Raw genomic sequence first — 11,479 nt, 5'->3', positions numbered from 1 at the left:
GAACCCTGTTTGTTTTTCAGAGTCCATCGTCTCTCATGGTTCGTCTACCCCTCCGATTTCCCCTGCTTCATTCTTCCCCTCCTGCTACCTTCTTCTTCTTTTTTTTTTCTTAACATATATTGCATTATTTGTTTCAGAGGTACAAATCTGAGATTCAACAGTCTTGCACAATTCACAGCGCTTACCAGAGCACATACCCTCCCCAGTGTCTATCACCCAGTCACCCCACCCCTCCCACCCCACCCCCCACTCCAGCAACCCTCAGTTTGTTTCCTGCAATTAAGAATTCCTCATATCAGTGAGATCATATGATACATGTCTTTGACCAATAGACACATGAAAAAGTGCACAATATCGCTCGGCATCAGGGAAATCCAAATCAAAACCTCAATGAGATACCACCTCACACCAGTCAGAATGGCTAAAATTAACAAGTCAGGAAACGACAGATGTTGGCGGGGATGTGGAGAAAGGGGAACCCTCCTACACTGTTGGTGGGAATGCAAGCTGGTGCAGCCACTCTGGAAAACTGTATGGAGGTTCCTCAAAAAGTTGAAAATAGAGCTACCCTATGATCCAGCAATTGCACTACTGGGTATTTACCCCAAAGATACAAAAGTAGGGATCCGAAGGGGTACGTGCACCCTGATGTTTATAGCAGCAATGTCCACAATAGCCAAACTGTGGAAAGAGCCAAGATGTCCATCGACAGATGAATGGATAAAGAAGATGTGGTATATATATACAATGGAATATTATGCAGCCATCAAAAGGAATGAGATCTTGCCATTTGCAACGACGTGGATGGAACTGGAGGGTATTATGTTGACTGACTTGTTAATTTTAGCCAAGGAATCCGTTTTGATGTACAGTTGCTTGTTACTAAAGTTGTGAGTCTGGGCCCGGAGTTTGCCCAGATGGTGAATCTGATTGCAAATCCACAAGCTCTCATGACACTTACACTCTTTGGGGACAGTGTTAAATAGTGTAGACACAAGAGCCTCAGCACGTGATCAAATGTGATTCCCAAAACTGTTAAAAGATGAGCCTGCTATAACGATGCGGCTTCTGTCACTCTGTGGGGTCTGCAAGTTTAAGCATCCCATCCCGCAAATGGGAGTATTGGAAAGTACAGTCATTCTCTGCAGGTCCAGCAGCAAGCGGTGATCAAATTTTGCAGAGTGCATTGGCACGCTAATCCCAGTCATGTTTAAAAGTTTCTTCCAAGTTCTCAACAAGTGGACCCAAGGAAAGTGTTTGTATTATCACTTTATCAACTGCTGAAGCCCTTCCTTCCTTAGATGTGCTTCCAGCCTGAGGGCCACCTGCTGAACCTGGCCTCCTGGCACTGTTGGCAGGATTTCCAGGTATTCTGGTGCAGGCACCTTGAAGGCTGAAGCAGCCTATGATAGCATGTTTTCGTCCACCGATTCTTCATATCAAAATATTTAGTTTTGCGCACACTGAAAATCATGCTGTGCAGATTCTGACACTACATCACATTTGATAGATATTGCTTTCTTTTGCAATAAGAGGATTTCCTTTCTTGTAAAGTACCCCCCTCCTTCTCTCTCCCTCATGTCTCTAGGTCTCCATTATTGCCAGTTTTGCAGAATCTCACATCGGACTGTTGGAATCGCCAAAAAAGGATATGCAAAAAAATACCAACTTCCTGAACACTGATAGCTGAGGCCCAGAGGTTTTTAGGGTTTCAGTACAATACAGTGCCAAATGTTCCCAGATGAACATTGGTGGTACCACTTGATCTATCAGCTTCCATTATCAGATACTGTACTTCGTCTTGAACTCTGTCTCTCATTCTGTCCACTGAGGCTAGAATAACTGTTTGTGACTTAAGACTTACATTGTGCTGATAAACTGTTCAGTCAGGCGTTTACAGCTTATAAATCCAGTTACTGACGTCTGGTAGTTGCGGAAGCCAAGATGGCTCCGGTCATGCTCCAGGCCCAGGCTCCCACCAGGGACGCTGAGGTGGTCATCGGCTGCCCAGGTTCTGTTGTTTCACTTGGATGCAGAACTGACCGTGCAGGGAACCACTGTGAGAGGGAGTGGGATCTGTTCCGTCTGCTCCGTTTGACCAGGAACAGCAACCAGGGCGCAGTGACCTGGGGCAGGAGCAGTGTCAGGTCCTCAGGAGCTCCCAAACTAGTATAAGAACAACGTTCCTGTCTTGAGTTTCTTGTTCAATTTCCTCTGGATTACCTTCCTGTTATCTTGCAAACACACAGGGCCCCGGCCAGGGCCTGCCTCAATGGAAGGCGCTCTCTTCTGCCCTCTGAGTGTCCCTGAAGGGCTGGAGCTTCTCCGCCGTGGCCCTCTGCAGGTTGCCCAATTTGTTGTGTTTGGGAAACCCCGTTTATGCTGCAGCCTGACTCTTGGACACAGCCGTGGATACATTTGATGCGTTCGGTGTCCCAGTGCTGGCAGGGCGTAGTTATCATCCACCTTCGAGAGGGTGCACTTGGGGGTTCTGGTTATTAAGGAATGCAGGTTGTTTTGGTTGTGGGGAGACGGTATCCCTGGGGAGATGGGCTGCTTCAGGACTGTTCATGCTGCTGACAAAGTTCAATGCTCTTCTTTCCCACCAGGTTGCTAATTATGGAATGGGAGGACAGTACGAGCCACATTTTGACTTCTCTAGGGTAAGGCCCAAACCATGGGTGTTTCCACAGGGCCCCGTTCCAGCTGATTTGAGAAAGCTGGAGTTTCTCGGAGTATTTCAGCCTCTACATCATCTCCCCCCACTCCCCATGCCTTACCAGGACCAAGTCTTTGTTCCTGGAAAAGTCCAAATCAGGAAGCACGGGGCCGTGGAGCCCAGTGCAGCCTGGATGTTTCCCTGTGCCATGACTTAGCATCAGCCCTGACTAGGTCTTTGTGAAAGCTGTTCCTGCCCCCCTTCCCCTGTGTTTCCTTTGCAGCTCTGGTCCGTGGTCCAGGCTGATGTATGGAACACACGCTTAGTGTCCTCCTTGACCCTTTTGGCCCCAGTCCTGTGAGTGGGGGGTGGAACCGTCTGCAAACGTGGGTGAAAGTTGTTGTTTGTTGCAGCGACCTTTTGACAGCGGCCTCAAAACGGAGGGGAATAGGTTAGCGACGTTTCTTAACTATGTAAGTATTGGGGCCAGGTCCACTGTTCATTCTCACTTAATTTTATAGAAAAATGAGCAAGATGCTTTCAAGCGTTTAGGGACGGGGAATCGCATGGCCACATTCTTAAACTACGTGAGTATGATGCATGCAGCAAATGGGCCTTCGGGGAACCTGGGTCCAGAGTGCTATCTTATATCCACTCCTGTCAGGGCTGATACCACCAGCTGTCGCTCAGTGGCTGGGTTCCTTCTGGCCCTCAGCACTCTTCTTGGCTAGAGGAGAGAGTTGGCCTGTGTTCCCATCTGTGTGCTCACCCATACCCCTGGCTCCTTTTGATGGGCCCAGTGCTAGTCAGGATTTTTGGGGTGAGTGCTCTGGAGAGTTCCCTCCTTGGCGGCAGAGTGAGGAGGCTGCCATGACGTGCTCTTAAATGAAAGATGCCTTTGTTTCCCCAGAGCTCAATGGCCTGCCTCCCGCCTGCTGCCTGTGCTTCAGCCACAGGCCATTGGGTTTACCTCTCACACGAGGAGCAATTTGCTTTCCCCTCTGCTTAGAGAGCCCGCTCTAAAGAGGCATACAAACTGTCAAGTAACTTAGAGGCAGAAGCCTATGGCCATCTTTTCCTTTGGTGTCTCATTTAAGCTTTGTGTGTGGTTATTATGTTCTGGGGCTGGCCATGAACGTGCTGGTGAGCAGGACACGTGGAGTCTCTCATGGGGTTTACGGTCTAATATGAGGGACTTGCTTTAACCATCGGAGAGGTAATTTATTGAGTTACCATGGTGACAAATACCTTGAAAAAGTGGCTCAGGGTTGAGGTTCAGAGAAGGCCTCCCTGGGGAATAATGTGTCCATGGAGACTTGAAGGTTGAGTGGAAATTAGTTGGTGGAACATGCTTTCCGGCAGAGGGGAGAATGTGTGGAGACCTGGAAGAGGGAAGGAGCTGGGGATGTTGGAAAAAGGGAAGAAGACTGGTGTGACTCAGAGGCAGTGCTTGAGGCGAGAGTGGCTGGAGAGAGAATGGCTGCTGAGACTGACAGGGCCTTTGGGTTCTAGAAAAGAGCCTGGATTTGATCCCCAGGGCTGTGGGAAGCCATCAAAGGTTTTCATCTTATTCGTTTACCATATGTCTGTTGAGTGCTCTTTAGTCTGTCTGGCATGCATCCTGTGGAAATATTTTTAAAACTCCACATTTTATTACATTATAGACAAGAAACTTGAAGTAAGACAGCCAGATGAGAGCGAAGTGGTGCCTTGGGCATGAGCTGAGGCACACTTTGTGGGCATAAGTGTAGCCTCCCTACTGTGGAGCTTGTGTTCTATTTAGTTTGGGGCCTCCCTGGGAGAAAGCAGGGCCTGTGGAACCACACCCTGTCTGCTCACCTAGCTGGGCCTGGGGAGGGCTGCTAGAACCAGAGAAACAGAGCCCGCAGTGGGGGCCACAGATGGTGTTGGGAGCAGCAAGGAGCTTCGGGCTAGGGCAACTCACAGGGCACGGTGCCTTCGGCGTGGCCCAGGCTGGATGGTGATGCAAGAACGGGGGGTCAGTCAGGCATTTTCCATGTCCAGACTCAGATTGTTCCCATCCGAGGACAGCCAGGATTTGGGTCTCCTGCAGGGCTACCACTCTCAAGTGCCCCTGGCCTGGGACTATCCTGATGAACCGCGTAGATTAAGCAGGGTTTAGGGAGGGGTAATGCATGGGATGCGCTTTTCTTGGCCGAAGGGCCAGCTGTGGAGCAGAGCCTTCAAGCAGTGCCACTCCGGCTCAGAGAAAGGTAATCTGCATGCTTGTGTCCTTGTGGCTCAGCTGCTCTGAGAGCTTTGAGTACAAGGGCCAAGCTCTATGCCTTGTGTTCTCAGATGAGCGATGTAGAAGCTGGTGGTGCCACTGTTTTTCCTGATCTGGGGGCTGCAATTTGGCCTAAGAAGGTAAGTGGGTCACTGGTTGAAGCTCCGTTCCCATTCCCTGGCCTGCTTGACTCTTACTGTGAGAGGCCTTAGCCCCTTCCTGCCTGAACTCTGACATTGTGGCCTCAGCTTCCATCTGGGGAGATGGGCTGGGAAGGGAAGTCCCTTTGGGGGAAGGTGGATTATTAGACATCTGCCCCACCATGAAGGGTGGATACTTCTGTGCTGTTGGAATGCCAGAGCCCTGTCCCTTTGTACATGGGAAAGTGAGGGTGTTTCTGCTTAGGGAGGTGTTCAGGGTCGGGTCCTTGAGCTCCAAATCTAAGAGTGTTGTCTGCCGGGCTGTCTCTTTTTCCTAGGGCACAGCCGTATTCTGGTACAACCTCCTGCGGAGCGGGGAAGGTGACTACCGTACGAGACACGCTGCCTGTCCCGTGCTTGTGGGCTGCAAGTGGGGTGAGTGGCTTGGTGGTCTCAGCCTGGGCTCTTGTGGTCAGCCTTAGACTCTGAGTTGGGAGATACCTGCTGCCCTATTTTCACAGTGCCAAGACTGTCTTCCTTTTTGAGTTTTTCCTTTTCTCCCTGCTAACTGGTTGTCTCATCCAGCCACGTAGCTGTCCACAGAGCTGATTATGGGCTGGTTGGGAACATGCTCAGAGATGCCCACAGAGCTGAGGAAGCTCCAAGGAAGAATAGGTACACAACCATTTTAGGTCCAGGATGGCTCCCAGAGGAGTGGACTCTGGCAGGGGTTCTGAGGGAGCAGTGGGAGAGAACTGGAATCAGAATGGGGAAGGGGTGACCCAGGCAAGCAAGGCTCACTTGGAACAAGGCCTACACTAAAACTGGCATCATGGGTGTGGGGACCAGCTGCCTTTGTCACTTGCATTAGGGGAGGCCTTTGGCACAGGGGCCATGAGATGAGGCTCAAGGCTGGGACCAAACTTCAGAGGCTGAAGCTGGAGCTTTGTTCTGGAAGCAGCTGTGGTGAACCAGGAGAGACTTGGGCCAGGATGATAGGAAGTGATTGCAGACAGAGGAGTTTATACCCTCTTGGAGAGTTTTGGGGGTAATAGTGGTAGGTTCACAGAAAATTAAGCAATTAGAAACTAAATGAAGCAATTGCTGACTTCAGGGAAAAGAAAAAGTTGTACGAGAAATGTCAGCATACACTACTAGGTGGCTCAGGCATGAGCAACATTTATGGGACATGATAATGTAAGCACTGAATGTTAATTTAATTAAAATTTGTGATTTAACACTATTGGGAAGATAGGAGGTGATAAGTATGTGTTTTAGGGGTAGTATAAAAGAATTCCAAAATTGGAAGTCAAGAGATAGCAGCATAAGCATGTTATTTAGAAATATGTGGTTGAGTATCAGAAGAAACAACTAAAGGAGGCGAGTGTCCTCTAGAAGTGGGGTTTGGCAGTGGAAGGGGTGGGTAGGAGATTGCTGTTTATCATTATAAGCTTTGTAGACACTTTAATTTTTTTCACCTAGGTACATTTATATTTTAAAAGCTCTGTGGCTTCAGTAGTGCATCAGGATAAATTTGTTTTGTCATTCTAAGAGTCTTGTGTTAAGGAACAAACTCGTGGCTCGCGTGGATTGGAGGCCCAGCTTTAGGTGACAGACAGTGCTGGCCAGCTCGGCGCCTCTGCTGCCCATAGCACACATACTGGGTCGGCTGGCCCACAGGTCTTGAGGTTGACGTCCAGGCCCTCCACAGTCCTGACAGGACAGTCTTCCTCGTCCTTAGCTTCTGTATCTCAGTTCTTTCCCAGTAATACAAGCTGCTTGGGGTCCTTGATACACACCAGGGTGGTTCATGCCTTGATGTCTTTCTCATCCTGTTCCCACTTCCTGGACCCCCTTGATAAAGGAATCATCTGGTATATCCATCTTCTCCCTTGGATAACTCCTGTTCAGCACCATGTCCCAGCCTGGAGTCTCCTCTTCCCTCACATGGTTAGGTGCCCTTTGGTTCAGTTTCCATGGCAATGTACACATATGTATCTTTTATCACCTTTGAACAGTTATCTATTTATACATAGGTCTTCCTTACCAGCTCATGAGCAACTTGAGGTATGAGAGCATACCTTACTCATGTTGGAGTCCCAAGGCCCAGTGCAGGATTCATCATGAAGGAGTCATTCATTCTGGCTGCTAAACTAAACAGGATTGTAACATATTTTCTTTCTGTTCACAGTCTCAAATAAGTGGTTCCATGAACGAGGACAGGAATTCTTGAGGCCATGTGGATCGACAGAAGTTGACTGACTTCCTTTTCTGCCCCTCCCCTTCCTGGCCCTACAGCCCATGTCATCCTCAAGTTCAACATGACAGACATCTTTGTATGTTCCAGGCCCTGTCACTTGGGTCTTTGTTGGAGTGAATGTTTGTCTGGAGCAAAGGAGAGCTGACTTGGGAGGGTCCCAGGTGACCTGGGTCCTGACCTCCCTGGTCACCCTGTGCCACCTCTGGCCACAAAGGCTGGGTCAGAGTGGCTGCAGCAGAGTCAGGCTGTCTAGCACCTAGCAAGGTGCCTTTGTACCTCAGATGTTTTCGGTGTGAGCGGTTTCAGTGAACCAAAGTTCTGATACCTTGTTTACATGTTTTTATGGCATTTCTATCAATGTGGCTTTAACCAAAAAATAAAGTGTCCCTGCCGGAAGCCTTAAAGAGCCTTATTTGGAGTATTTTTTAAGATGGGGGAGCTTAGGGGCGCCTGGGTGGCTCAGATGGTTAAACGTCTGCCTTCGGCTCAGGTCATGATCTCAGGGTCCTGGGATCGAGTCCCACATCAGGCTCCCTGCTCCTTGGGAGCCTGCTTCTCCCTCTGCCTTTCTCTCTTGCTCTGTCTCTCACGAATAAATAAATAAAATCTTTAAAAAAAAAAAAAAAGATGGAGCTTATACGAAGTTCACTATTTCTCTCCTATGCATCTCTGTGCAGGAAGAATCTGGGTAGTGAATACTTGATTGGCAAAACCTTGACCTTGGGTTCTACACTGGTTTCAACACTTACATTTCCAAGCTTCGGTATCCTTTCTGGAAAGTGAGGGAAACAGTCTCTCCTTGCCTTCTAGAGAACATAGTGATCACGTATGTTCATGACTATTTTGCTGTTAAAATTTGAAATTTTTTTTTTTGGAATTTATCAAAAAATTTTGAGATACACACAGAATTATGAAACATAAATGTACAATTTAAAGAATATGAAGGTGAACACGAGCATGCATATGACCACCACCCAGGTTAGAGAAGAGATCATTTTCAAATTTGCACCTCAGGAGCCCCTTGTGACCCTCTTCTGGATCCATCTCTGGTCCTTTCACTTGGTGGTAGCTATTGTCTAGTGGTTTGTGGCAGTTATTCCTATGTGTTTTTAATTTTACTACCCATGTCTACATCCCTGAATAAGTATTTTGTTTTCCCCAGTTTTGAATGTTTTGTAAATGAATTGTGCATTTTTACGGGTGTTGGGCTTTTGTTTGACAGTTCTTTTTAAGATTCATTCCTGTTGTGTAGCTCTAGCTTGTTTTAATTTATAGAGTTGCTTCAGGTTTTGTTAATGTATATTGTAGGACAGTACGTAATATAGCCAATGTACTGTTGGTAGTTGAATTGGTTTCAATCTTTGTATATTATAAAAATGCTGCCATTTGCATTTTTATACATGATTCCTGGTACACATAAACACATTTCTGTAGAATATATATCTAGCAGTGGAAATGTGGAGTTTTAGTAGTCTTCAGTTTTAACATACAACGTATTCCAGAGTGGTTATCCATATTTTTGTCAGGAGTGAATGAGAGTTCTTGTTATCCCAACCTTCTCCAGTATCTGGTTATTGTCCTACTTCTGCATTTTAGCTAGCTTGTTACATGCATAGTATTATCTATTTTAACATCATTATTGATGACATTGAATACCTTTTTATTCGTCCTTAGGCTTCTTTAAGTGTCTTATCAAGTCTTCCTCTTACTGACTGACTGGAATTTTTAGCATATTATAGACATAAGCTCTTTGATGGCTATAGGTTTTGCAAGTATCTTGCTTTTTCTAGTTTGTCTTTTCAGTCTTAGTTTTGTTTTCTGATGAACAGAAGTTCTTAATTTTTATGTCAGATTTATCAAGCTTTCCCTTTTTGATTTATGCTTTTTATGTCTTGTTTAAGAAATTATTCTCCAAAATGATGAAGGTATTTCCTATATTCTTTTTCAAAAGCATTATAGTCTTGTCTTTTACATTTATGTCTTTCATATACCTGGGTTTTATTTTTGTTGTTGCAAGGGTCTACTTAAAAAAATTCTTCTTGCGTATTTTGTTATAATAGGCTTATGCTACAGTAATAATAAAACCTCTAAATCTCAGTGGCTTTTAATATATAAAATGATCTCTCTTCTAAAAAAAAAATCCCTGGGTTTGGGCACCTGCTACTTATCTAATGCCATGTAATCTTCTTCTAGTACCTTCTATCGGCAGATCCTAACAGGATGTCAGCTGGTAAGGGAGTATGGGAAACAATTTACAGAGTTGCAGCTCCAATATAACAGCAAGATTACAGGAAGATTCACTTAGAGCTGAGAAACAACGTAAAAATTATTGGCATGCTAGGTGGGTCCCCTTTACCCCCGCTGTTTGACAGTCTTCAAGCTTCTCAAAGGTGTATAATAGTATTTTTAATCAGTTTTGGAAAACTATTAAGCCATTTTCTCTTTTAATATTTTCTATGTTCCTTCTGGAACTCTGATTAAATGTAAATTAGATTATATCATACTAGTCTTAGCTCTTAACCTTTCGTATTTTTTTATAACTATGCTATATTTGGGGGTAATTTTTACAATTGTTTTCTAGTTTATTCTCTTTTCTATTAAATTCATCTACATGTTTTTCTTTAGCCAACTTAAGTGGTAATTCCATTATTTCCAGGCTTACACCATCTCTGTTCAAAATTCAGCTATTTTGTCCTTTTGTTGCTCCTTTGAAAGTAATTTCCCCTCCATCCCCTCCCTGCTGTCTGCTTTGTAAGATTTTTGTTATGGTTTTCAGTGGTTTTACTATGATGCGCCTAGTGTGGGTTTCTTTTTGTTATTTTCTGGCTTGGGGTGTACAGAGTTTTTTGAATTGTGGGTTGTCTTTAATCAGTTTTAGAAATTTTTCAGACATTTTTCAAATACTGTTGCTCATTTTTTTGTGTCTCCTCCGAGACTCCAATAATCTGGATGTTAGAACTTTTCACTGTTTGAAGTTTGCTACTCTTCTCTGTGTTTCCCATCCTTTTTTCCCCACTTGTGTTTCAGACTAAATATTTTCTATTCATCTGTCTTCCAGTTAATTTATCACTTCTGCTAAACCCATCTATTGAGTTCTTAATTTCAGTTCTTATATTTTTCAGTTCTAGAATATCTGTCCATCCAGTTATTTTTAATAGATTCTAATTCTCCAGGGAACTAATCTTTTGTGTTTTATCCATGTTTTTCTTCAACTAACAAATCAGTTATTTGAAAGTTCTTGTCTGGGCGCCTGTGTGGCTCAGTTAAGTGTCTGCCTTCGACCCAGATCATGATTCCTGGGGTCCTGGGATTGAGTCCCGAACCAGGCTCCCTGCTCAGCGGGGAGTCTGCTTCTCCCTCTGCCTTTCCCCCCTGCTCGTGATCTCTCTCTCTCATTCTCTCTCAAATAAATAAAATCTTTTTTTTTTTTTTAAAGATTTTATTTATTTATTTGAGAGAGAGAATGAGAGACAGCACAAGAGGGAAGAGAGTCAGAGGGAGAAGCAGGCCCCCCACTGAGCAGGGAGCCCAATGCAGGACTCGATCCCGGGACCCTGGGATCATGACCTGAGCCGAAGGCAGTCGCTTAACCAACTGAGCCACCCAGGCGCCCTCAAATAAATAAAATCTTTAAGAAAATAATAAGTTCTTGTCTGGTAACTCCATGATAAAAATTTTCTGTGGTTTTTTTTTTCCCTCTTGGTTGCTGATCATTTAGTCCATTCTGTTGGTATGGCTGATAACTTTTGACTGGATGCTCAACATTGCGTATGACAAATTATAGAGGCTCTGGATGGTGACAGTGTCCTACACAATGGGTTCATCCTTTTCCTTTACTAAGCAGCGTGGGGACTGATCCACTTAATCTAATCAGAGTCTGAGCTAAACTTAAGGCTGGGTTTCAGTTTTCTTGACTCTACCTCTAGTTTATCTTCATTTCCCCCCCTTCCTTAGAGAACTAGTCCTCTAGGGGTTTTCCAGTTGAGAGCCCAGAGTGCTCACTGCATCTGTCCTTCTGGCAGTTGTGCAGCTCTAATCTTTGTATCCTTTGTATCTAGATACTGCCCAACACCCTCATTTTTCTTTGTAGGCTTTTCTGCTTAACTTTACATTCTGCATAGCTTCAGAATTCAGAAAATGTCTTAATGGGTAAACAGGCTGAGTGGTTGACT

At 45.3% G+C, this 11,479-nt stretch overlaps 1 protein-coding gene across 7 annotated transcripts in view; it reads left to right on the top strand.

The window, feature by feature from the left end:
- P4HA2 (prolyl 4-hydroxylase subunit alpha 2) overlaps positions 1–7,711 on the top strand; it is a 35,630-nt gene extending 27,919 nt beyond the window's left edge. For 5 of the 7 annotated variants that reach the window (XM_021701721.1, XM_044917182.1, XM_021701722.2 and 2 more), the window contains 5 exons: positions 2,610–2,663; positions 3,181–3,246; positions 4,979–5,047; positions 5,386–5,482; positions 7,239–7,711. In XM_021701721.1, coding sequence (XP_021557396.1) covers positions 2,610–2,663; positions 3,181–3,246; positions 4,979–5,047; positions 5,386–5,482; positions 7,239–7,309 — 357 coding nt within the window. In that variant the 3' untranslated portion in view covers positions 7,310–7,711. Of the gene's footprint in view, positions 1–1,588; positions 1,894–2,609; positions 2,664–3,072; positions 3,133–3,180; positions 3,247–4,978; positions 5,048–5,385; positions 5,483–7,238 lie in introns of those variants that run through there. The other 2 variants (XM_044917183.1, XM_044917184.1) reach the window with 2 other exon arrangements.
- The last annotated feature ends 3,768 nt before the right edge of the window (positions 7,712–11,479 follow it).

The sequence above is a fragment of the Neomonachus schauinslandi genome, chromosome 7 (assembly GCF_002201575.2).
Source record: "Neomonachus schauinslandi chromosome 7, ASM220157v2, whole genome shotgun sequence".
Taxonomy (NCBI): Eukaryota; Metazoa; Chordata; class Mammalia; order Carnivora; family Phocidae; genus Neomonachus; species Neomonachus schauinslandi.
The sequence above is the reverse complement of the archived record's forward strand: the minus strand, read 5'-3'. Positions and strand labels throughout refer to the sequence as shown.